This window comes from Phyllobates terribilis, unplaced genomic scaffold, assembly GCF_046119375.1.
Source record: "Phyllobates terribilis strain yellow unplaced genomic scaffold, ASM4611937v1 Scaffold_1__5_contigs__length_1240528914, whole genome shotgun sequence".
NCBI lineage: Eukaryota > Metazoa > Chordata > Amphibia > Anura > Dendrobatidae > Phyllobates > Phyllobates terribilis.
This window is the reverse complement of record NW_027362761.1, coordinates 481587701-481615499: the sequence shown is the minus strand read 5'-3', so window position 1 is coordinate 481615499 and position 27799 is coordinate 481587701. Positions and strand designations below refer to the sequence as shown.

Sequence of the window (27799 nt, the reverse complement as noted above, 5' to 3'; positions counted from 1 at the left end):
CTTAGCAATATAGGTTTTAGATGTGACAGGAGATCTGCCACTAGCAGTCTAGTCTATATACACCCTCATTCCTACAATGTTTATAACACCTGAATTATACATTTTTGCCTTTAAGAGAAAACTTGAAGATTAATTCAGCCTGCAGTATGGCATAGCCCCTTACTCCCCAAATCAGGTGATGTGTGTGAATCCTGCAATTGTACCATTTTATGTATAATTCTGCTCCCTCTGTGTACAGATACATTTCTTTAGCCCATCATACACATTAGGTGGCTGTCAGCCGAACGAAGCTCCAGGCGATCGTTTGGCCAACAACCATCCTGGCTGGCTCTTCCATACGTGTTCGGTGATGGCATACCTCCGGTAGAACAAAGCAATCGGCAGTCCTCAAATAAAAAAAAAACCCAAGTGGACCTTCATGACCGTGGAGCCAAAAATTAAACAAAAACCCCCTTTACATGTAATACTACAGCAGAGAAAACGGACCATAAATAACATCTCCAGAGTCGGAGAGGAGAACACCTCCCAGAAAAAGCAATACAGTACCATTATTGCCCAGCTCCGTCCATCCCAAGACAATGCAAAATTGTAAGGCTACGTTACCACGATCAGTATTTGGTGAGTTTTTGATGCTGCAGAATTTCCGCATCCATTATGTAAATTAGGTTACTTGCGTTTTTTTGATGGTGTGTGCGCACATTTTTTAATGCTTTTTTTTGCCTCAGCTTGGTGTCCTGCTTAAAATAAAGCTGCTTTGTTTTTAAAACTTCCTGGTATTTGACAATCAGGCGCAGAGTATAAGTGTTTTTGATGCGTTTCAGCCATGGAAACGCACTAAAAATGCATGTGCTTTTTTTTTTTTTTTTTAAAAACCTGCGTCTTTCCCGCATCCAATGCAAGGCTTTGGGAAAATTCCGCACAGAAAACTCAGCGTATCCACTGCCCACAAGAGTAATGGACATGCTACGGATTGGAAAAATGCACCGCAGGTCAGTTTATGTAGCATAAAAGAAGCACAGTGGGCAGGAGATTTCTAGAAATTCAAACCACCTTTGTATTTTCACTGTAGCAAAAATGCAGCGTCTTATGGTATTTGCACAGTGTCAAAAATGCGATAAAAACCTCATTGGGGGCACACAGCCTAAATATTAAAGGTCAGTGGCAAAATATGTAAAAGGGACTCGTGTCGACATGATTTTTATGGTGGCAATCAAGACTGGACAATAATAGTTCTATTTTCCTGTACTCAGACAATTATTGGCCTGTAATGTGCAAATTACAGAAAATGGAAGTATGAATTCTTGACAAAAGATGCAAAAATCAGATTTTTTTTACCACTTAACCTAGTCCTTAAACAGGACTTTTTTTTAGCGCAGACTAGAGTTAGTAACTTTATGATATAAATGGTTCCCAGTTTAAATAAATCAAAAGTTCTAAAGTCACATTTACAAATCACTAAAAGTAAGAACACAGACAAAGCTGAAGTGCTCTGCATCAAGCCAGAAAAAACAAGCTGACAATGTAATGAAACTCCAAGCCCTGCCCAGAAACTGCAGCCGCTCATTACAAACACTTCTCTGTGGTGAGACATCAGGTTACATCACGGCACAGAGCTTATCTGCCAGTACATCTATATAGGAGGAATGTTCACCTCTGCCCCGGGATATTCACATTGTACCTGCACACAGATACAGCCCTATCGGCAGTGTCCCCAGGACTGTACCGCAGTGACCCAGCCCACTTGTATAAACATATAATGTAATCAAAGGTGAAAACGCTCTGTGCGCACCGCTAGACGGGCAAGTTTAGAGAGTAAACTGATAAGCCACATACCTGGCTAATAAGTACGGAAACAGTCACCCTTTATTGTGGTGTTACATGCCAGCTATGGAAATGAGTGGCCAAACATACAATATGCCTCGTTGAAGTATTGAGTATACACGAAGCAGAAGGACTAGTATGTAACATCTCAACCCATTGTTGGTGACTGAGCACTACTGCTGAACATATCTTATAAAGTCTCCTCGACGGGATACTACCATGAACTCACATCAAAATGTGCACAAAGTACCCAATGTTTGTACATGTGCAGTTCATGTACATGTGCAGTTCATGTACATGGTTGGAAAGTTGGTAAATGATTGTGCTGTAGCCAGAGCATACTTGCACCTGGGTATTTATTTACTATTGTTAGTAGAATAGTTTCGTCTTTTTTTTTTGTGAATTGTTAAATATAGGGACCCAACATTTGAAAATACACAAATCTGGAAAAACCCAAATTTCTTGGCTTCACCATAATTCTCACTAAGGCTATGTGCCCACGATGCAGAAATGCTCCGGATTTTTCCTGAGCGTTTCTGCATCTCCCTGGTAGAAAAAAGGCATGCGGATTGTACATGCGGTTTCCTGCCAGGGACATGCGGATGTGAAACGTCAACCCGCATGCGGAAATGCATGTGAAGAACAAGTGCTTTCCAAGCCATTTTAGCATCACTTGGAAAGTGCTTGACAACACTATATAAATCCATGCAACTGTGTGACTGTAAAAGAATGGAAAAAAATAAATATTACTCCCCTTCTGATGATCCCCGGTGTCCTTATCCGATCAGTCCTGGCTTGCCGACAGCTCGCAGTGGACTAAAAAGGACCTGGCATGACGTCATTTAGTCATGTAACATATCATGCGACCACCAACGTCAGTGGTCGCGTGACCAGTCACATGACTAAATGACATCATGGCAGGTCCTTTTTAGACCATCGCGAGCAGCCGACAAGCCAGGACGGATCATTATGAAGACCGCAGGCCATCAGAAGGCAAGTATAATGTATATCCAAACCCGGGTACCATCCGCACATTGAACCACATGGTATCCACATCTGCAGATGCAGTGATGCGAATGTCATGCGGTCCAATGCAAGTCAATGGCAGCGAAAACGCTGCGATTCCGCAAAATAATTGGTAGTGCTGCGGATTTTTCCGCAATGATAATCCGCAGCGGAAATTTCCTTAGCATGTGCACAGCACATGCGGATTATCATTGAGGAACATGGCAGACCTTCTACCAAGCGTTTTACTTAAGCGTTTCTGCAGCGGAATTGCCACTGTGGAAATGCTTAAAAAACGCATAGTGGGCACAACACAGCCTAACACTTAGGGCTCTTTCACACATCCGTGTGTCTGGTACATGTGGTGACAGTATCTCCAGTACGTGTGGAAACTGACACAAGCAGACCCATTCAAATGAATGGGTCTGTGAACATGTCAGTGTGTTTCCACGGACCATGTGATGCACACAAACATGTCCGTTTTTTTGGAGACAGCACGGACCCATTCAAGTCAATGGGTCCATGTAAAACACGTAGCAGACACAGATGCCATCCATGTGACACGTACCGGCGTTTAGTAATCAGCGATACAGTTAGCGCTGTTCCCAAGCGCTGGGTGCTGAACGCTGGCATCATCATAGTCCCCTGCCGGCGCTGCAATCAGCACCAGTTGGGGGATATAAAGATATACTCAGCTAAGTGTCCCTCGCTGTAATCCATGCGACTGCTCAGCAGAGGAGCCGGGGAGAATGACTCCTGCAGCGAGTGTTGACCTGTCATTCACTGAGCGCAGTGGGGTCCGGGGCCGCTCGCTGCAGTAGTCATTCTCCCAGTCTCCTCTGCTGAGCGGTCGCATGGATTACAGCAGACTTAGGACAGGTGAGTATATGGATTCCTTATTTCATTCTTATTTTTACAGGTGGATACACCGGGAGCAGACAATACTACATCATTATCCCCTGCGAGTGCTGATCGCAGCTCTGGCAGGGGACTATGATGAGGGCAGCGTTCCGCACCTGCACTTGGGAACAGCGTTAACTGTACCACCGATTCGTGTGCGCCTGATGCGGCACACAGTTACATGTGTGCCACACGGGTGCACACGGACATCTCCGGTACCAGAAATATCAGGACGTGTGAAACAGGCCTTAGAGTTATTCCCAACTTGACAAATAATCAGCTGATGGGAAAGGCGATAACTAGCTCATTGCTGGGTGTCAGACTGCTCAAATCCCAGCTGATCCCAAGAAAGGTGATATACAAGGCCAAACTAGAATCAAGAACTGCCAGCAAATGACCAATGCCTCAACTATTATCAATGGGACTGCCGGACATTGCAGAGAGCTGTATTGGGCCGAGGATTAGGGAAGTTCCCGGTAGTTGGAAGTTATAACCACCCAGGCATAGATAGCAACACCACTTCCAAAACCAGGATAAAACCAATTTACAGCTAAAATCTGCAAATTTTAAGCAAGAAAAACAAAAAACTGCAGCAGAGCAGTCTTAGGCTGTGTTCCCACATGTTGTGTTTTTTTTCGGTCAGAAATCTGCAGCAAAACTAATGTCTGGCAGGAAATCTGTAGGTTTTGCTGCGTGTTTTTTTTTTTTTTTTTTTTTTTTTTTTTTTTTTTTTTGAGTTCACTGTCCTTCTGCCCCTATTTATGCATGTACATAAAGTTCTGTGGAGAAAACCCATTCCATTTGGCCATCAAAAACGCAAAAAAAATATATTACCTGCGTTTTTTTTCACCACCCATTACTTCGTATGGGTGAAAAAACACTGAAAGAAGTGACATGCTCCATTTTCCAAAAACACAACCAAGGCTCAAAATACGCAAAAAAAAACCCAAAAAAAACACACACACACACACACACACACACACACACACACACACACACACACGAGATGTGTGAAGAGAGAATTCTGGTTTCTCAGACTTTGCTGGTACTGCAAAACCCAAATGAAAATTTGCATAAAAAATCTGCAGCCAAATACAACATGTGTGAACATAGCCTTACAACAAAATATGCAACATGCAAATATACCAGAGAGGAATTGTGGTTTTCCCATGTGTGTTGCAGTAGCAGAGAAATTCCCTAGAGAAACTAATCTGACTTCTGCTACAGTAAGCCATCACTAAACAGGGTATGTAAATATTTTAAAAGGATCACTTTAAAGCACTAAAATACTGATTTAACTGGTATCTATTGATGCTGCCATCAACAGGGCCAATCACAAGGAACTAATAATTCATGATGGAGGAATTAATATTATATAAAGAGTCAAGTTAACAACTGCAATTCTCACTTATAGAAGCGCTCCCATCAACATTTTTATTCTCCTAATAGATTGCAGTCATCCTATTAAAGTGGCATGTAAAAGTTTGGGCACCCCTTGTCAAAATTACTGTTATTACATACAGTTAAGCAAGTTGAAGAGGAAATGATCTTTAAAAGGGCTAAAGTTAAAAAGGGGTTGTCCTATGAACAGTTCATTTTAACAGTTCACAGCTCAATATATCTTGGAATAATAAATTTCCAAAATTGGATGTGTTTAAAAACAAACGACATCACAGCACAAAATTGCAAATGATTTTATTTGCGGTAAAACTTTTTTTTTTTTTTTTTTTTTTTTTACAAACAGGCAGGGAAATGTTTTACCTCACAGTAAGAATCAACAGTGATCCCGTGCTGTCCTGTCTGTACGCTCTCTTTTGCTGGCCTTTCCTAACAATGATCGTGCACAAGCCATAACCCTAACAGTCTAAGTTAAGTCTGAAACCTTGATCAAAGTTATCTGAGCACACAAATGTCCAAACTTTTGCATCAACCCATTTTCCTTTTTGTAATTTTTAAAATGTAAAAACTGAAAATATTTTTGGTGTGTAAAATACAATGGAAATGTGTCATCTAGATCATTTCATCTTCAACTTGCTTCATAACAGTAATTATGACCAGGGGTAAAAAAAAAAAACTTTTACATGCCACTGTATACTTACAATTGCTCATTTTGCCCTTCTACCTAGTTAATTCATCTGTTTTCCATTAGGTCTATGACATTAAAGTAGACTAACTGAATCCTTACAAGCTCTATGTAGAAACAGGAGGACAATTCTCCCTGTATGAGTCATAAGTCACTACAAAAGTCCCTGGCAGAGGGGGGTGGAGGGGGGTTGGAGGATGAGGAGGGAGCAGCTGGGTCAGGAGTTGAAGAGGAGGATGATGATGATGATGATGATAAATGCAGGGATAAGAGATTTCCAGTTTCTACATAGAGCAAATAAATGAAGAATTAACTGGGTAGAAAGGTAAAAATGAGCAATAGTAAGTACACAGTGCTATGTAATTTGATTATTGAAATATATTAAGAGGATTAAAACTTTGATGGGAGGAGGAGTGCTTAAAGAGATTGCATCAACTTAGCAAGTTATTGCCACTCTCTTTTGAATAGAGTGACGACCACGCATGCACAACACTTTTCCATTCATTGGCCCTGATTTATCAAGACCGGCATGCCTCTTAATGAATCCAGTGAGTCTGAAAAGCGTTCTGCACCTCACCACAAATCTTACTCCTACTGGACTAATAGAATTTGATTAGCTGGGTTGCCATGCCCCCATCGCTGCTCCAACCACTTTGGAGGCGCTAGACAACAATGGCACATGACTGTCAAAAGTTGCAAAGTTTTAGAGCAGCCTCGTATAGTGAAATTGTTTTTGCAACTTTAAGCTTTTTAAGTGAGAACTCTGGAGTAAAAGCTTTGATGAATCATTGTCTTTAGGACAGGTAGAGAAAGACAGCTAACCTCTGTATTTGCCTCTTTCCAGTAGTCCCATAGCTGATGGATAAAAGGGGTAATGTGCATTCTTTGCCACTTTTTTTTTTTTTTTTTTTTTAAATGGACCACGTCCCATTCTAGGAATCAGTGGGAGTCCCCACAGTCAACAAGTTATCACCAGTCCTGAGAAAGGTGATAAAGTTTTCCCAACTTGGCAAGTTAGTTTATGTAATTCTCCAATGTAACCGCTAAAGAAGCCTAAACCAGGACTTAAGCCCCCCCCCCCCCATATACATTACACTAATGGCGGCCGAACCCGCTGACGGTGACAGGTTCAGCCAAAACTATGTATTGGGTCCCTCGACAACAGATAATCGGAGGGAGAGGTTGATCGTCTATGTCAGACTTCAGCTTATCTCTGGGAGAACAAAGCGATTGGTAAGCAGTTGCCACACGTCTGGCGGTCACTTGTTCATAGAAAGCAGAGCGTTCCTGTCTATGTGAGAGACGGAAAAGACGGCCATCGGCCAGCAGCCATCTAATGTTCATGGGTGCCTTTATTTAATTACCCCAGCTTGATATGAAATCATATAGAACTAGCGCTTACCCACTCCTCCACATTCGGATCTCCCTGTTCCTCAGACGGTGTTTTCTTCCATAAAATATTTGACTTTCCATAAGCGTTGATCTTCCTCCTTGTTTTCACAGCAAAGAATATGATAATGGCAAATGCCACAACGATCAAGAACCCCAAGACAATGGCAATAGCCTATAAAAATAACACTTATTTCAGATTATTATTTTTTTTTTTTTAAGTTTAGTTAAAAAATATTCACTATACATGGATGCGGGCCAAATAAATAAAAGGTCACATTTAACTTTATAAAAGAAAAAAAAAAAGTTCTCCATTCTAATCCAACTCTGTGGCACGCACATCAGATACCTGGGAAACAAAATAAAATCAAGCAAAAATTCCACCTTGATGAACAATATTATTCACACCTTGTAAAGATAGATACATAAATACATAACCACTCCGGTTCCTGGAGGTGTGGCCTTCTTTTCTGTATAGTCTTTTCAGCCAACTGGGCATGGTCCATAAGATTCAAATGACCAAAGCCACTTGGCTAAATTTACATACATAAAGGAAGGCCATAAAAAGCTAGTTTCAGTAAACAGTAACTTTTATACAAGGGAGGAGTGGAAGAAATTTTTTACATATACCCCAGTGTTTCTATGGCATAGAACATATTCAATCCTCTACCTATGTTAATTCTATGCGGTCATGTAGATGTAGATTAGGGGTAAAGAGTAGTGTATGGAATCTTTTTTTCTTTTTCACATTGGGTGTCGGAATTGGATTTCTTTGAATTTACACATCAGATCAACCAAAGTTCAAGAGCTCTTGAACCAAATTTTATGGTGGCATTTTTGGCCATGAGTGGGAGATGTAATAATTTTAGACAGATTGGGTGGTGGTCTTGGAAGTGGTTATCCACAGTCACACCAGCGCCCAGTCATGACATATATAGTTTCTGAATCTAAAAACAACCTACCACCACCTTCCAGGAAAATAAAAAAATCCTGCTACAGCATAAAGATATCCAGTATTAGAGATCTAGTTCATCAGCGAGTAATTAGACCAAGAATATTCTGGAAATGCAGAACAATTGTATGATCTGCCGCACCCTTTTCGCTCAACATCTCTGCAGTACAAACACTATAATCAGAAGACTGTTAGAAATAGAAGACTATACAAGAGAAAAATATCCTTCCCCAAAAGAATCAAAAGGATATTACTACTGCTCTAAATGCAGTTTTGGATACTGGTTTAAATGTTGCAACCTTGAAAACAAAATCACCAAATCTGAGACTTTCCCATTTGGCACATATTCTTACCTCTTGTGGTTCCACGACACAGTAATGATAGAGATACTGATTAACAAACACCCCAGTAGTTACAGGAGAGTAGAACTGGTTACATAAAGATAAAATCTGTGTGTAGAAGGCAGATCCAGATGCTTGAGCTACAGGATTAACTCCCATGATATAGACAATCGTAGCAATGAAGACTAATCCCGCCATGATCCCGCTGATGATCATGACAATCAGGTAGAATCTTCTAGTGGTGGACGTCTGGGTTCTTGTTACAGTCATTACAAAGATTACCATACCACATATGAAGCAAAATGCAGCCATAGCAAGAATGAACCCTTTGGCTGCACGAGGATCAGTGTAGTTCCCTCCATAAGCAAAGCCATAGCCCATTTGTGATCCACCAAAACCATAACCATTGTATGCACCAGAATAACCAGAATACCCTCCCATGCCATATCCCATAGACTGTCCAGTGATGTCCAAGTCCCATGGTAACGTGGAAGCCACACACGCAAAGATTCCCACACACATCACCACAATGAGGATGGCCATTATCTTGATGATTCCTGGTGGAGAACTCCACTTGTAGAAGTGCTGGATTTCATCTTCAGGGTAATAGGAGTATGCAGGCTGTGAGGGCATCTTCCCTCCATACATGTCTTGGCTGGGGGCATAAATGGACGGTTTGCTGCAAAAAGTGAACATTGGGTTAGAACAAGAGAAAACAAGCGATTTTCAAAATTTGGGTCAGTGACAAAGTCATTGAATCATTAACTCTTCTCTTGACTTGCTAGCCGGAGCTCAACGCTTCACTTCATGAGCAGGGCTCAACAACTTTTATGCTTTACAACTACCATTATCAAAAAATTTGAATACAAAATTAAAAATCGCAGCACCTTACCTTTAAAAAAAGAATTTGGATTTTTTGTCAGTAAGAAGGGATGGTTATTTAACAAAATTGGGTATCATCACCTGCTCTAACCCCTGTGACTCTGGTGGGGCAGGAAGCAATGCGGTCTTTGGCCACCTAAACACCGAGGTCCGATACTAGTTGCAGCAGAGGAGGTTAAAAGCAGCAGTATACATCTTATTTTAACATTTTCTTATGCCTATCCCTTCCTCCTGAAAAGTCTTTATTTAAAATCCAAAAAATCCCTGGATTCAGGTACAAGCTGATATGTCACGTGTGGATCATAAAACATTTTGTTCTCCAGTGCACCATAGCTGACATAACAAGTGAAAGAAAAGAACTGCTGAAAGAAACCTTAGAACATAGTAATCCGAGATTCTTAGAATGAGACACAGTCTGTGTAAGGCCTCTTATCTTACTGAGTAGACTGTATAGATACTGAATAATAACGTCCAGGTTTGGAACTGCAAAACTTACTAAGCTAAATTGTACTTTGCATGTTTCATTATTTTTAACAAACCACTATGTCTGACACATGCGTGAAAGAAATAAAAAAAATGAAAGTAAATGTATAAAAACCATTACAGTAATAACAGCCATTTCCTGGATTCACTGTCAAGGGCAAAAATATAAAACCCTATATATTGCCCAGTGCACTGTATGGCCCTGACCCATTAACACAATAACAAGCTAAGCCTCAGAATAATTACATGTGCACAGCCAAACACTTATCACTGATTCATTGCTCAATAGATAGTTTCCCAGAGTTTTCTGCTGTACCAAGTAAACATTTGATAAGCATTGCAAAGTAGATACATACTACTCATCTGGTCGATAAGGTGGCGGACTTTCAAATGGCCTGGAAGACATTTCTGCGAGCAGGGAGGATGGTTACAGAATAAGCCTTAGCTATAGAAAGAAAAAGAACAATTAGTTACTAGACAAAAAAAATAAATAAATAAATAAAATTCCAATATATATATAAAAAATATATGCATACACATACATAATGTCAGGACCCAAGTACAATAAGGATGTGTGGCCACGATGTGAAAAAGCATTAAAATAGCTTGTTAAGATGTCTTCCATGTTTCCCAATGATAATCCACATGTCCTGTGCACATGCTGCGGAAATTTCCGCTGCGGATTATCATTGTGGAAAAATCCGCAGCACAACCATTTATTGTGCGATTTTGCGGCAAAATTGACTTGCATTGAACCGTATACATGCGGATGTTATGCGGTTCAATGCGCAGATGGTACCCGGGTCTGGAGTGGAGGAGAGCCTCCTCCAATCTGGGTACCATGGTACCTGCAAGTTAAAAAAGAATTAGAGAGTAAAAAAAATAAATATTCATACACGCTTCTCCGGCGGCCCCCAGTCTCCTCCTGGCTATGATCCTCTCTCCTCGGAGGCCCGCAGTGTTCTGGCAGGACCTGCGGTGACGTCATTTAGTCAGCGACCATCAGCTGACTAAATGAGGTCACTGCAGGTCTTGGCAGAATACCACGGGCCGCCGAGGAGAGAGGACGCCGACTGGAGCAGACCGGGGGGCCACTGGAGAGGTGTGCATGAATATTTTTATTTTATTTTTTTACTATAGGTGCAGTATTTTAAGCAGAAATCTCAGTCACACAATATAAATCCATGCCGGTTGCATGGATTTATATTGTGTAACCAACTTGTCAAGCCCTTTTCCAAGTGATGTTCAAAATCGCTTGGAAAAAAAAAACACACGCTTAAACGCTTGAAAAAACCCAGCTTAAAAAACGCTTAAACGCATGTAGAATCTGCATGCGTTTTTTTTCTGCCAGGGAGAGGAAAAAACGCTCAGGAAATTTCTGCTTAAAATCTGCATCGTGGGCACATACTCCAAGACCTTCTTCAGACAGACAATATGTGCAGGTCACAGCAAAGTAAAAAAAAAAAAAATACCTAAAAGGGGGTTATAACTAGTTGTCAGGATAATGGATAGATCCATTCACAGCATTCCTTTGCTATTTGTGGCAGTCTTGCATATACAGAACCAGTATGGTTGATACAATTACTTTTTCCAGTTTGCTTCAAAGTCAAATTTTATGAACGTAATGGGGCTCGGGGCAGTAATAGCGGGCAAGGCACTAGTCTTCTCTTGTCACGCCCTGGAACGCTACATGAAAGAGTGGGTCATGTCGGGGAGTTAGTGTTGTGTGGGCCGCCTTTAGCGGTGTTGGTTGGCCAGGACCACGAATTCCACAGATTAATAAAGGAGACTTCGTTCCAAAAATGGGGACTTTACCGAACTTGATAAGGGTTATGTACAAGTGATAGCGGGTACACAGTCTTAAGCAAGTTTCCTACACAGCAAGAAGCCTTTTCATTCCCACTGTATCCTTCCTCTGTAGGTTACTCCAGGGTCCTGCAGCTTATCTGTTTAGTCTCTACGTCTATAACTCAGCTTCTAGGCCAAAGTCCTGATCGGCGGGTTTCTCACTCGCTCAGCAGTTCCGCAGCCCACGACTGTGGATACCCTAGATCTACTGCTCAGAACCCCCACTAGTACCATGCTCTTAGTCCTCTTTAGGACCGTTACCTTGAGCCCTACCCAGCTCTAGGATTTCTTGTGATTCGGCATCTTATCCGATATAGCCTTCTGGAAGGTCTCTCAGTCTAGTCAGTAACTCTATAGGAGCTCGCTATTCCATGCTCCAGTCTTTTCTAGCTGTGGATCACCCCTTGGCAGCACTGCACACTTGTTACTCTTCAAACTATCTCCCTCTATCCAAGAAGCACAGTCCTGTCCCTGTAACTAAGCCTTCTACCTGTGAGCTAGTTCCAACACTTAAAATACTTCTGCCCCTGCTGTCTGTTGCTGGGTAGATCTCCCTCAAACAGTATGCATTACATTTCTATACCCAAAACATTACACTTACCCTATACTTATTCCGCACACTACTCACATTATGCATAACAATTCACATTATGTCGCAATACTACCTAATACATTTCAAAACCACTTGTCATATGAAGTGTAAACTGTATCTATATTTTATACACACGCATAAAATTCATTTGATGCAGTTGGTGTCTTCAAGGGTAGGAATGCCCCTACCCCTAATGCCATGGGAAAATACCACATTTGTGAAGAGATTTCCAAATAAAACATTTTTTGCACCCCACTTTAAAACTTATGTTTTGTTCAAATCCATGTTGCAGAATTCTCAAGTGATACAGCATGTTGTGCCATTTTGTCTGGTAAAACATGGAAAATAAGAAGAAAATAAGGGGACTGTCAGGTATGACCAGTTTGCATCATGCAACAGCTGCAGCATTGCTGTAAATTTCTTGCATTGCGCCCATGACCAAGAACAAAATTTACAAATGCAGGCGTTTCCATACAAGGTGAACTAAACCCTTGGGATTTTCATGAGGCTCAAAGATTAAAAAAGAAAAAAAAAAGAAAAAAAAAATACATGCACAGATTATCTTAACCAAGATCTCATTACATCTAATGACATTTATCAGTATATTGCCAACAATGGACTGACTGTACACAGATTCACAGCATTATTTAGAACAAAAGGCCTCCTGAACTAGTCAAAAGTCTTAACAATGGTCATGAGCACACAGCACCATTATTGTTCAAGTAATAAGCATAAGCTCCTTGCGACTTGGAAATTGTTGGAAATTTCTACCTCTCCAAATTAGATTGTACCTCCTTACAGATTCAGTTCGGAACAAAACCACTTTAATTTTCTAAACATCAATTTCATAAGATTAAACAACTAAAAAACTGAAAGCAAAATATGTTTATGAGGCTCGGCCTTCACAAAACACACAAATAACGGCACAAGGCTATAAAATAAATAAATAAATAAGTGTGGCACATGGCAATAATACAGAGCCTCATCTACAATCATCAGTAATAACATTAAAATGGTTTTCTGGACCCAAATGACTAATGTCCAATCACCTAAACCTGCAAAAATAAGCAATTTACTCAGGTTTCTGAAATCACATAATTTGTGGTAATACAGACAGGGCCGTGTGATGCTTTCAAAGGATTTCAGTGCTTCTGGTAACACTGCATACATTTTATTTTGCTCCACGCTCCCTTCTGGCCTGTTTAATGCATAAAAGGGCCCAATTCACCAAGACCGGTGTCGTTCCGGTCTCCATGAGGGGGCGTGGTGGAGTCAAACTCTCCTGATTCATGAAAAGGTGCACATCTCTTCGTGACTGAGAGAAGTATAACACATCACTATTTCTTTTCTTACCAGTGTCCTGGGGCTGCGTTAACCAAACGTTGACCTCGACCTGAGAGGATCCCTTTAATAAAGATACTGTAAAACCGATGTTGGGTTATGTGGATTGGCCACAGCTTTTTTTTATTTAACGGAAAAAAAACATCGTACATACATTGCCAAAAACATTCCTCGTCCATGCTCGTTTTCTGCTTTATAACCAACAAAAAATACCAAAGGCCAACCACTGGTTTACAGCGGGTCTTGCGAAAAAAACTTATCGAGCAGAACAAGAACCGCCACGCTGTTACAACCAACAAAAACCACACTGATAAGTGGAAGAAAAAATTTTTCGTTTTCATAACCAGCCGTAAAACTGGGCGGGAGGGCGAGATCTTGTTTTCAGGTAAGACGCTGTGTGACTGATCCTTGGCGTCTTTTCCTTCATATATATAACCTTTTGTATACCACACCCCCAAATCTATAGTGCAGTCCCAACCAATTCACGCACTTTTATTTAACCCTGAAGGGGACCACCACCAACTCCCTCACAGACCTAGGCCCTTTCCTTACTCTATTCAGGGCCTTATAGAATCTGGAGCGTCTGAATTGTGGCATGCACCTCTGTGTATTACTCCGGAAATCTCACTCCAGTCATGAGTTAAACTCGCTGTGGCGTCCCCCCCGCCACTCCACCAATTTTGGTGGAGCTGGGAGAAACGTGCGCCAAACGTCACAAAATTTAGGTATAACTCAGAGTTGGGCACAAATTTGTGACCCTCCAAAGTTTTCACACCAGAAATGTGGCATGAAAACTTGGACGAATTGGGCCCATAGCATCTTTACTGACGTCACTCACAGATTACGAAATTAGCTCAGAAAACCTTTGCATAATGTAAGCACAATATATGCGCCACACATGCTCAATAACTTACTTCAGTTTGCAAAAAAATACCCTTCTAAGATTAAACTTTTATTAGTTTCTAAAATGTATATTATAAAAACAAGTCCACCTCAGTTATGAGGTAATCGGTTATCCACAGAAGTAATTTGATATCAAAAACACATCAAACAGTTAAAGTATATATTTATGTGTAGCTACCTCTCCTTATGTATCTAACGCGCCCCCTGGGCCAGTGTTGTTGGGGGATACCCGGAGCCGGATCGGATGGGGGTTGTAGTCTCCGAGTGGCGGTGACCCGGTCCGTGCCCAGGGTGTCAAGCTCAGTGTGTGGCAGTCCTACAGATGTTGCTGGATGTTCTTTTGTGTCGACTACGCCACCCGTTGATTTGCGGTCACTACGGCCGCCGCTGCAGCAGGGTCCGCTGAGGCTGGTGGTGTGTGTGCAGCTCAGGTAGTATAACCCCCAACGGGAGGGGTATAGCCTCAGGGGGTCAGGTGTAGAGGATGGTGGTTGTGGAGGTGCAGTGAGGATGGTAATGAGACTCAGAGTCGGGCTGTGCAGTTCAGGGTCTTTACTTACTGCTGTTATCCTGGTCACTCCAGCCTTGAGCGACCGCCCGAGCCGTGCTGCGTCCACCAGGTCCTGAACTCGGCCAACTCCCAAGTAATTCTGGAGCGTGATCCTGAGCTCCCTTTCTGACGTTCCTTCTCTCTGGCCTTCCCCACCAGGGATCCACCTAAGTCCGGCTAACTCGGGCCTCTTGTTGGTAAACCCTTGTCTCTGGGTTCCCTGACCCTATTCTTGGTCTGCCTTCCGGGTGGATTTAGTGGGTGGTCGTGGCAGATCCTGCCCACGACCTCCGGTCTCTGGCTGAGGATTAGTGCCCTCCACCAGCTTGGGATCCGGTACCCTTGTGCCAACTCTTCACCTCTGGTCTAATTTTGGGATCTTGGAGTTCTCTCTTCTCCCCCTCTGGGTCCTTCTTTCTCCTCTCTCTCTCTGGGCCTTGGAGCTGGCTGAGCTTCTCTGCTCTGCTCCTCAGGTTACACTCTGACAGACTGACCAAACCTCTACAAAGACCCTGATCTAAGATGGTTCCCACCTTATATACTCCCTCTATGTGTGAGCTCAGGTGACCAGCACCCAATGAGCTCCTAGCACTACCCAGACTGCTCCCCCTATCTGCCCCTACACTACTGGGATGTTCCACCCCCCTCCCACTCCAGCCAGGGACAGACACTGTCGTACCTGCACATTTCTCTAGTGGGAGTACCATTGGTCTGTCCCCCGGAAATGGGATGTGTGTAGTGCATGCAGCCTACTGAGCTCAGTTCCACACTCCATCCTTACCCGGGAGTGGAATATCACACCTCTGGCTGAGGTGCAATACCCCTGTAGCAGCCGAATCCTCAGGGTGCTACATATCCCTTACAGGCTGGACGCTACCTAAAGGCGGAGGTTGGCACCCTATTAATAAACGGAAATGGCTCCCCAGCTCCACGACAGCTTGCCCTACCTGAACCTGTGGACTAAGGTGATAACACACAATAGATCAAAACAAAATCTAGCTAATCACATGCCAGAGTATGGTCAAACAAAATTCATTCCAAAGGAATACACACAAGGATGCTCATAAAGATGCAACCGAATTCACCAAATGTCAAAATAAGCCATTAATCATTAACTCCACCCCCTGGAGCCTTTATCCCGTAAGGACTCTCTCGTCCATATGATTTGCTAACTATTAGGCAAATGCGTACATTTAGGACATGTGTGCACATGTATGTCTTTGTCCCATGTATGTGCAACACTGAGTTAATGATTAATGGCTTATTTTGATACCACACTACCTCTGCAGGATTGCTGCATATGTGTTGTGCAAAGAACACAAAACCTCCATGGAACTACATTGCTCTATTGGTGCAAGCAAGGTAAGAGTGCGCTTGGGGCAGCAGATCAGGCTGTTGTGGTCACAGGGCTGTGGAGTAGGAGTCGGTATAAAATGGACGGACTGACTCCTAAAATATATAATAAATTGGGTTCAGTAGTACAATGCAGGATGTGCTGTAAATGTTTTCATAAAAATTTGGGAAAGTTCTGAAATGTCTGTTCTGTTCCTGATCTAAGGATCTCAGCTTTTAGTTGAGATGAATCTGTGCTGCACTTTATGTACACGCTCAGTAGTCAGGCCGGGCTGCACTTTATGTACACGCTCAGTAGTGAGGCCGAGCTGCACTTTATGTACACGCTCAGTAGTGAGGCCGAGCGGCACTTTATGTACACGCTCAGTAGTGAGGCCGAGCTGTGGAGTCGGAGGTTTTGCTTACTGACTCCACAGCCCTGGTTGTGGACAAGGAGCATTCATACAGTAAGAATATTATCCCAAATTGGTATAATTATATACAACTAATCTAGAAAAAGCTTAATACAGATGTAGAATATGAAATATGGCCGTCCCGGTTGCAATCTCACATGCAGGTGTTTAACACTTGGCTTTTCACCTCCTCATGGTCAGCTCTTAGACAATAGGTCTATAAATAGCTTCATAGAGAAGCAATGGCTGCAAAACATTACATTCCTTAGCTCTATTTTCCTAAAGGAACACACCAAGGATCCTGCTGTGATCACCAGAGCCAAGACTGTAAAGAGCGAAGTGTGCATTATACTTAGGGGGAAGAAGGAGAGGCCTCCTTGTGGGGAGTTTCCTGACATCAAATGTTTTTAAGAGCCAACATTGTTGTATGCTAACACGCGTTTACAAATTATTTTATTGTACATTTAAGGCAGTACCAAGCTGTATTAGTCTACAAGCGCACAGGCATAAGCCTTCATCACGATCATGAGATCAAAGTGATTACCAACCAAAGGAATTTCAGTGCTCTGCTGCCAACTATGACATTTTACATAGACGGCATTATTGTAAGAGGCCAAAAATCTAGAAACAAACTCAAAGGAGATTTCATTAGAAACTATGCAGCTTTCTTGCAGGTTTGAAAACAAGTAAAGTAGATGCACGTGACTTGTGACGTTTCCTGGGGCCATATACTTTCATGCTTCCTTATTGCAGGTTGTCAACATTTCTATGGGGTAAAAAGCTTTTTCGCATTGGGACATTCAATTCAAGGTTCAGTCATTACAGTATGATCCGCAGGAGATTGACAAACACAAGTGATCACAATATTCTGAACAGCAATAGCACCTCGTACATCTCTACAGCCATAGACACAGTGTGTCACACCATAGGATCTTTAGGTCTGTGGCAACAAAACAATTCTGAAAAAGGTCTTATAATATAGTGTATATAGGAGGGAAAAAAAAAACAAAAAACAAAACAAAAAAAAAAAAAAAAACACACACTGGTGCCAACGCTAAGCGAGCACTTGCTGCACGGATAAAAAACAGCCACATGTTGACTGTCTCAGATTAAATTAATCCTAAAAAGTATATACTGTGCGCTGAAGTCCACAAAGCTAAAAATGGCTACACTGACCATAATTAATAGACAATTAAAGAAGAAAAGCATTGGTTCCCCCAATTGGCATTGTTAAATCCTCCGCTGGCATGGTGAACTGGAAACCAGTTTTGTAGTTCACTTACTGGGGTTGAGTTAGATGAATGTCCCAGCAATAGAGTCCCAAGTTGAGAATCCAGAAGAAAAACATTAGCAGATCTTTAAACTTCTTTGGCACTAGTAAGAGTTCAAGAGAAATCTTCTTGAACGTGGCCACGCTCTGACACACGGTATATACTCTTTAGTCTTCCAATATTGGTATATCTGGATAACTGTTAAAGGAATTGTCCCTTTTTAAAACAAAAACATGGCTTCTCCAATTCCTAGTAATCCGCTGTTACTGCTCATGGAAATGTTGTATTACATAGTGGCCATTAAGTAAAAATGATCATCAGTGTAATGCATGGTTAAGCTGGATCTACTAGCTCCAAGCACCTCCCAATCAGTAGACCCCTTCCACCCTCCTTCCCCCCATCCACTGGCAGACAGACAGAAAAGAGTCCCTGTGAAAGAATATTAGGGGCCCTTTACAGCCCAAGACCTCCTAAAATGCAAAATTGCACCTGCTTTGGAGGTAGAAATGGGCCCCCTTACCTTTTAGGCCCCTTTTCTTTGTCGCAGTTCAAGAGCCATTACTTTTTTTATTTCCATTTTGCCGTATACCGGGCAGCACTGGTTTTGACATATTTGCCTTTGGACAATATCTCTTTGTATCTCCAATGCTGCTGACAGGAGGCAAATGGGCCTGGAGATCAGAAAAGCGATTGCGGCCATTTTTCTTCTGTTCAGTGGAGAACACGTCCTGTCCTGAGTCCTGACCACTTTTAAAGGTCTTGCGTCTCTAACACGTGGATAACACTACAAGCAGTACTTCTTAATCCAATCAAATTTAGGATTTGTAGTGTGCTAAATATATATAACAATTATAGTAGAGAAAGTATATATTTGTGTGTCCAAAAAAAAAAAAAAAAAAGCAGACATTCCGTTTGGCGCTAACTTCTGGTAAGAAGAATAAAAACAATCTGTTCACGGGTGTCAGATTTTCTCATGAATTCAATGCTGAAACCTGCATCGAGGTCTATGACAATTTGTGTACAATTCATCTAACGGTCCTTTGTGCAACCAGATCACGTGCTGCAGTTTTCCCCAAGAAATCTGCATTTTGTGATTGCTAGGATCAGTACGCTACACTTTATATGTATTATTAAAATGACGGACACCATCATGGAGCAAATTCTATATAATGGGGTCTGCCAGCTGCTGGCGTCCAGCATGCAAGGTCTGAGGTACTGAAGGGCATGTGCCTATGGCGGCTTAAGTCAGGCGGGTAAGCTCCGTAACGCACCTAAATTAACACTAAAAAGAATGCTGCAATGCAAAACAACTTGCTGTGCACATGATCAGCCTTTTTGAACTTTTAACCGCTTCAGGTTTTGAAAGATGAAAAGCCGTTAAAAGCAGTGACTTGACCATTGTTCAGGTGGTTTCTGCTTGGATGTCGCCGTTCACTAGTTTTTACAATACCGGAAAAAAACAAACAAAAAAAAAAAACCCCACACAAGAAACAACGCTTCATGGAAACAAAACGGCAGCGGTTCCTGAAGCGTCTTCTGCACACATCTTAGGAGTTTCTGTCCCAGAAACATTGCTTCTAGAGGTGAACAACGTCCCTCATGGAGGCACAAGGACTGCCTGCACGCCCATAATGCAATACTTCGAGTGCCGCCAGATGGGGTCCATATAACAGACCCCTCGACATTCATGGATCATGACGCGTAAACAGTGACTGACAAGAAGTAAATAACATATGTGACACCGTCAGACGCTCAGGACGTGTCCGCACCTGTAAGGAATACTTTGGTTAGGATTATTTCTCCCATTTTTGCATCTATGACCGAATGTAAAGCAAACACCAAACAAAGAGCGCTGGGCTCTGTCCCAAAGGAAACGTCTCCTGCTCCGCTGGGATCAGCTCCCGGCTTTAGAAGGATATTTACCGAGAAAACATAGACTAAGAATTATCCAGCGATGTGAACAGACAGGTGCAGTGACCGGCACAGGAACAAAGAGAACCCTAAAATAAATATGGAGGTAGAATATAACAAGCACACAGCACTGATCTCCCAAACACATCCCCCATCATCATCAGGTGAATGCTGGGGCTTGCAGTTCCACAAGTAGTAAAAAGTCACATGCAGGTGATCCTACTATCAGATCTCGGTTTGTGATTAAACCCTCTGGATCACATAAGATCAGGAGACTTCTTACCTCTATCAGCTGCTGAGGGCTCCTCAATGTCCACGCAAGAAGGGGAAAACTTTCCGCAGCACCAGGCAGAGCTGAATGTTCTCCCAAGTCACAGGCAGGACTTCTGGAGGCTCAGTGCTGGCCCTGCCTCCCTTTTCGCAGTGCCTCTCCCCTCCCCCACACCCCGGGGAGCCGGGCGTGGCGGCGGAGCTGTGTACACCTGAAACTCAGCAGAACAGGTTTCGTTGCGCTGCCGGCTCCTCTCTCTCTCTCTCTCTGCAGAGACCGGTTTCATGGCCGGGTACTTCCTGCTGTGTGGCTGCAGCCTGAGCCTGGCTGACGGCAGGTGCACCTGACCGGGCACCCCTGAGCTCCAGGCCTCCATGTGTGCAGCAGGAGTGATGGGAAACATCGGAGATTTTATCACAATGTGATGGAAACAATTGGAGCAAGTTGTGCCCAAATATTTAGGCTATGTGCCCACGATGCAGAAATGAAGCAGAAAATTTCTGCAGCATTTCTGCATCTCCCTGGCAGAAAAAAACGCATGCAGATTGTGCATGCGTTTTTCCTGCAGAATACATGCGGATCCACATGCGGGTTCACATGCGTTTCCGCATGCAGATTGACAAGCACTTTCCAGGCGATATAGCATCACTTGGAAAGTGCTTGACAACTAGGTCACACTGTATAAATCCATGCAAACAGCATGGATTTATACAGTGTGAACCGTAAAAATTAAAACAAATAAAGCTATACTCACCCCCGAGGCCCCGGCGTGGCTGCAGCGCTGCTTCCTGGCTGGTTCCCGGCTGCCGGCATATCGCGAGACAGAGCGGTGAAGGGCCTGCGGTCACATGACTGTGACGTCACCGAAGGTCCTTCAGCGCTGCTGGCATTCAGAGAGAAGACGCCGGACAGGTGAGTATAAACTTTATTTGTTATTTTATTCTTTTTTTACAGGTACAATGGTACCCAGGTCTGGAGGAGAGTCTCCTCTCCTCCAGAACTGGGTACCATCCGCACATAGAGACGCATAGAAGCCGCTTGTAAAAATGTACAGTCGCGGTTTCTGTGCGTCTCAATGCAAGTCAATGGCGGGAGTTCCGCTGCACTTCCGCAAAATTAAATGACATGCTGCGGATTTTTGTACGCAACATAAACGCTGCGGAAAAATCCGCAGAATGTGCATAGAACATGCAGAATCCCCTTGGGGACCATGGGGTGCGGATTACCTAGCGTTTTACAAGCGTTTCCGCTGCGGAAATTCCGCAGCATAAACGCTTGAAAAACGCTACGTGGGCACACAGCCTTAGGACACGTTTCCATAGTGTTTGTTTTGCTGCAACAGCACAAAAAACACCTCTAAAAGAGGATGCGGCTTTATCATGAGTTGCTCCAGTTTTGAATAATGTCTGTGCAGATTATACACAGGGACATAGACAACATCCAATAAATGATATAATCCCTACACTAACGACACCAGTCTGGTAAATAAAAGGCTGCAGTTTCTTATGGGTTACATAAGAATTAGTAAAACCAGGATTAATAACCATTAAAACTAAAATGAGCTCCAAATGTAAATGATCCCGTGTCCACCCAGCCATCTAATGAACACCGGAGAGATGGAGGGTAGGGAGCTACTTCCAAGATGCCTCTTCAGCTGGACTGGACAGCCGGCCACTTATCTACCCTATAAAAGGGCTTTTCCCCAGTCTGACCATGTTAAACTGGTCAAAAAATAAAATCGGGGCTGAAAAAAATGTTTGTTTTTTTTTTTAACCTTTAGTTAGTCTCATGGGATCCATTGGACCCCAAGCTGGTTTGTTTTTGTCATATTTCCGCAAATATAAAGGGTAAGTAACCGTCCATTTCAGCTGCTTCCTAACCCTGGCGCCCCTCCCTCCTCAGTGCATCGCGAGACGTGGCATCGACTACACGTGTCACAGCGCAGTGTTCAACTACTGTAATACTGTAAGTACACTGCTCAAAAAAATAAAGGGAACACTTAAATAACAGAATATAACTCCAAGTAAATCAAACTTCTGTGCAATCAAACTGTCCACTTAGGAAGCAACACTGATTGACAATCAATTTCACATGCTGTTGTGCAAATGGAATAGACAATAGATGGAAATTATTGGCAATTATCAAGACACACTCAATCAAGGAGTGGTTCTGCAGGTGGGGACCACAGACCACATCTCAGTACCAATGCTTTCTGGCTGATGTTTTGGTCACTTTTGAATGTTGGTTGTGCTTCCACACTCGTGGTAGTATGAGACGGACTCTAAAACCCACAGAAGTTGCTCAGGTAGTGCAGCTCATCCAGGAAGGCACATCAATGCGAGCTGTGGCAAGAGGGTTTGCTGTGTCTGTCAGTGTAGTGTCCAGAGGCTGGAGGAACTACCAGGAGACAGGCCAGTACACCAGGAGACGTGGAGGGGGCCGTAGGAGGGCAAAAACCCCACAGCAGGACCGCTACTTTTGCCTTTGTGCAAGGAGGAACAGGAGGAGCACTGCCAGAGCCCTGCAAAATGACCTCCAGCCGGCCACAAATGTGCATGTGTCTGCACAAACAGTTAGAAACCGACTCCATGAGGGTGGTATGAGGGCCCGACGTCCACAGATGGGGGTTGTGCTCACAGCCCAACACCGTGCAGGACGCTTAGCATTTGCCACAGAACACCAGGATTGGCAAAGTTGCCACTGGCGCCCTGTGCTCTTCACAGATGAAAGCAGGTTCACACTGAGCACACTAAGCACATGTGACAGACGTGACAGAGTCTGGAGACGCCGTGGAGAGCGTTCTGCTGCCTGCAATATCCTTCAGCATGACCGGTTTGTCAGTGGGTCAGTAATGGTGTGGGGTGGCATTTCTTTGAAGGGCCATAAAGCCCTCCATGTGCTCGCCAGAGGTAGCCTGACTGCCATTAGGTACTGAGATGAGATGCTCAGACCCCTTGTGAGAACATATGCTGGTGCGGATGGCCCTGGGTTCCTCCTAATGCAGGACAATGCCAGACCTCATGTGGCTGTAGTGTGTCAGCAGTTCCTGCAATATGAAGGCACTGAAGCTATGGACTGGCCCGCCCGTTCCCCAGACTGAATCCGACTGAGCACATCTGGGACATCATGTCTCGCTCCATCCACCAAGGTCACGTTGCACCACAGACTGTCCAGGAGTTGGCGGACGCTTTAGTCAAAGTCTGGGAGGAGATCCCACAGGAGACCATCTGCAACCTCATCAGGAGAATGCCCAGGCTTTGAAGGGAGGTGATACAGGCACGTGGAGGCCACACACAATACTGAGCCTCATTTTGACTTGTTTTAAGGACATTACATCAAAGTTGGATCAGCCTGTTGTGTGTTTTTCCACTTTAATTTTGAGGATGACTTCAAATCCAGGACTCCATTGGTTAATAAATTTGATTTGCATTGATGATTTTTGTGTGATTTTGTTGTCAGCACATTCAACTTTGTACAGAACAAAGTATTCAATGAAAATATGTCATTCATTCAGATCTAGGATGTGTTATTTGCGTGTTCCCTTTATTTTTTTGAGCTGTGGATATTGGCATGACCAACTGAAGGTTAATTTCTCATCTCCGTTGCAGGTATAGTGGCTTGTAAAGGTTAGATTCCAATTTCAGTTTCTCTCTTCCTTTGGCGTCAAAGACCTTGCCCTCTCCTGGATCTCCTCATACCTTTCCAACCGCACATTTAGCGTCTCCCACTCCCACACTACCTCCTCATCCTGCCCTCTCTCTGTTGGTGTCCCTCAAGGCTCTGTCCTAGGACCTCTACTCTTCTCAATCTATACCCTTGGCCTGGGACAGCTCATAAAATCCCATGGCTTCCAGTATCACCTATATGCTGATGACACCCAGATCTACCTCTCTGGCCCAGATGTCACCTCTCTGTTGTCCAGAATTCCAGCATGTCTATCAGCCATATCCTCCTTCTTCTCCTCTCGCTTCTTCAAGCTCAATGTGGACAAATCCAAACTCATCATTTTCCTCCCATCTCGCCTATCTTCCCCATCTAACCTTTCACCACAAATAACATCATGCTTTGCCCTGTTCCAACAATCCACTGCCTCGGAGTAACCCTTGACTCTGCCCTGTCCTTCAAACCACACATCCAAGCTCTTGCCACCTCCTGTCACCTCCAGCTCAAAAATATTTCCAGAATCCGTCCTTTCCTCAACCATCAATCTACTAAACTGCTTGTGCATGCCCTCATCATCTCCCGCCTCGACTACTGCAACATCCTCCTCTGTAGTCTACCTGCTAACACTCTCGCACCTTTCCAGTCCGTCCTTAACTCTGCTGCGCGACTAGTTCATCTCTCACCTCGCTACTCCTCTGCTACCCCCCCTTTGCAAATCTCTTCACTGGCTCCCAATTGCCCAGCGTATCCAGTTCAAACTACTAACTCTGACCTACAAAGCCATCCTTAACCTTTCTCCTCCGTACATCTCTGAACTAATCTCTCGATATATTCCCTTGCATAATCTCCGGTCCTCCCAAAACCTCCTTTTCTCCTCCACACTTACTCGTTCCTCACCCAATCGCCTCCAAGACTTCTCCCGAATATCCCTCCCATCCTGTGGAATTCTGTGCCTCAACACGTCCGATTATCTGCCACATTCGGATCCTTCAGACAGAACCTGAAAACGCATCTCTTCAAGAAAGCTTACAACCTGCAATGACCACGCTGCCTCTTCACCAACACCGGAGCTGCTGCAACCCCCCACCTATAGTCTCCTTCCCCACCATCCTGTAGAATGTAAGCCCGCAAGGGCAGGGTCTTCTTCCTTCTGTACCAGTCTATCATTGTTAGTTTGTTTACTGTAAGTGATATCTGTGTTTGGTATGTAACCCCTTCTTATGTACAGCGCCATGGAATCCATGATACTATATAAATAATAACAACTAAAGGGGCGTTAGCAAGATTCTTCACTGGGGGCATTTACTCTTTTCCTTGTATGGTATCAACTGATCATAAGCAGGAGGATTGGACTGCACATCCAAAACTCAATGATCTATTGCAGCTAAGCCCACTGCCACAGTGAACCTCTTAGTGGGTCCATAACCTTGGAGGCGACCACCAATGAAGCCCCACAAAACCCATACTGCGAGGCAAAGATCTCACTGTTCTAGCTTACAACAATGGGCCTCATACAGCACCAACACCAAGTGAAGGGATAAAAAAAAATTCTCATCTTCCACATTGTCTCAATCAGAAAGCTGAGAGAAAAATAGCCAAAACCCTTCTGCAGTCTCTTGTTAATTTAAAAACACCTGGGTCAAATGGAAGTGGAAGGAGTGCTGGTACCAAATAAAACAAAAAAAGAGTAGACAGTATACAATATGCTATTACTGTAGAAAAAAAGACATGGACCGCACATCCAGAACTCATACAATGATCTATTGCGGCTAAGCAAACATGTACAAAACTGAATACAAAGATCTTATTTAACATTCTGATCAGGATGGATGAAGCCCACTGCCACCATCATTCTTCCCATTTGACCCAATTGTTTTGAAATTAGCAGTAGACTGCTCCTCCTATTTTATGCTCAACTTTTTGATTGAGACCATGTGGAAAGTGAGGCTTTTTTTTGTTATCCTTTCACTTGGCCTTGGTGCTGTCTCTGTGGGTTAGGGTTAGGTGTGACCTGGCACCGTGGGGGCTTTGCCTTCCTGCATGGGTGCTGAGGACCCTTGGGTCGCTCCTCTGCTGGTGCGGTATTGCTTTGGCAGTGGTTGCTGCACCTTTAACATTATGGACCGAATAAGAAGTTCGATGTGACATTACAGAGGGCTTATACATTCGGATCATAATGTTAACTTAGAACCTTGTGTTCAGTTTTGTAAATTTTTGCTTAGCCACAACATATCAATGAATACATTTTGGATGTGCGTTCCGTGTCTTTTTTTTTTTCGACAGTAATGGTGTATACATGTCATTTTAATCTCCTGCCCCATTATTAGTACATCTAGATAACTATTAGATAATCTCATGTTCATTTCCAATGTGTTATCTTGCTTTTTAAGCACAGCCCTGAACAGCAGTACCATGGTGTTTACATTACATATCAAAAGTAAATTTATTATGCAGTGATTTACTGTTTAGTTCTTGCCTTCCTGATAAACTACAATCAGCATCTTGGCTCGTCCTGCAGGCTATTGTGTTTTAAAACATTGCCATATTTCAAACAGCTTTAGAAGTTGGGTGACAGCAGCGACACGTTGCAGGTTCAACCCCACACAACTTGATTGTGAAATAAGTGCTGGTGGATCAGTGCAGAAATTGACATACGGCACAGATTTTAAATTCTCTGCAGGTCAATTTCCTCCACTGATTTTCACAGTGAATTTCAATACAGAGGATAAACATTGCAGCAAAGTGCACTGGATTCTCAATGGAAATTGCTATGTAATTCATGAGATTATTTTACCGTCAAAATAACATGTGAAACTACACATAGCATCCTACTGGTAGGAGAACCTACTTTCAATTGTATCTGGATGAAACACATAGGGGCTGATTCATCAAGACTTTTATGCCAGAAAAGTACTTTTTTTTTTTTGCACTGGAGAGTTTTGCAAAAATTTGCAACTTTTGGTATAAATTTTTGCAGAAATGGGTGGGGATGGAGAGGAGTCAGGACAGGGCTTGGCCACATCCACCTGTCAAATTAATCAAAAGGCCGGCATTTTGTACAACAGAAATGCTACTCACTGCATTGACTGGGGCAGCGTTTCTGGTGCGGCGCATGCCACTCAGAAGACGCATTGAATTCATTGTGTCGTCCGCCTGTTAATCAATTCAGCACCTACTGCTCCAGCAGGACTGGCATAACGCTCTACTTTTAGCCTGTGTGCCCACGATGCGTTTTTTACGCGTTTCCGCAGCGGCAAAAACTCTGCAGAAATGCTTAAAAAACGCATGGTAGAAGGCCTGCCATGTTCCCCAATGATAATCCGCATGCTGCAGAAATTTCCGCTGCGGATTATCATTGCGGAAAAAAACGCAGCACTACCAATTATTTTGCGGAAGTGCTGCGTTTTCGCCGCCATTGACTTGCATTGGAACGCATCGATTATGCATCACTGCATCTGTAGATGCGCCTTCCATGCGTTCCAATGTGCGGATGGTACCCGAGTGTGACCAAGTTGACAAGCACTTTCCAAGTGATGCTAAAATCGCTTGGAAAGTGCTTGTCAATCCGCATGCGGAAATGCATGTGAAGAACACTTCACATCCGCATGTATTTGGCAGGAAAAACGTATGTACAATCCGCATGCGTTTTTTTTGCCAGGGAGATGCAGAAACGATCAGGAAAAAATCCTGAGCATTTCTGCATCGTGGGCACATAGCCTTAGAGCAGTTTTCCTGAGCTATTCTCCTGTACTTGCAGCAAGTATATGATTTATTCAAAAGGTAAAAAGGATTTTTGGGCGGCAGATTCTATAATTTGCTGTTTTTATGTACTTGTAGAATTGCTCTCC

General features: G+C 43.3%; 1 protein-coding gene across 1 annotated transcript in view; it reads right to left on the bottom strand.

The window, feature by feature from the left end:
• OCLN (occludin) overlaps window positions 1-20458 on the bottom strand; it is a 32503-nt gene extending 12045 nt beyond the window's left edge. The window contains exons 1-4 of the mRNA XM_073679400.1: window positions 20301-20458; window positions 10213-10301; window positions 8504-9170; window positions 7212-7373 (exon numbers count right to left, since the gene is read on the bottom strand). Of these exons, the coding sequence (XP_073535501.1) occupies window positions 7212-7373; window positions 8504-9170; window positions 10213-10262 (879 nt within the window). The 5' untranslated portion in view covers window positions 10263-10301; window positions 20301-20458. The remainder of the gene's footprint in view (window positions 1-7211; window positions 7374-8503; window positions 9171-10212; window positions 10302-20300) is intronic.
• Between the last annotated feature and the right edge of the window lie 7341 nt (window positions 20459-27799).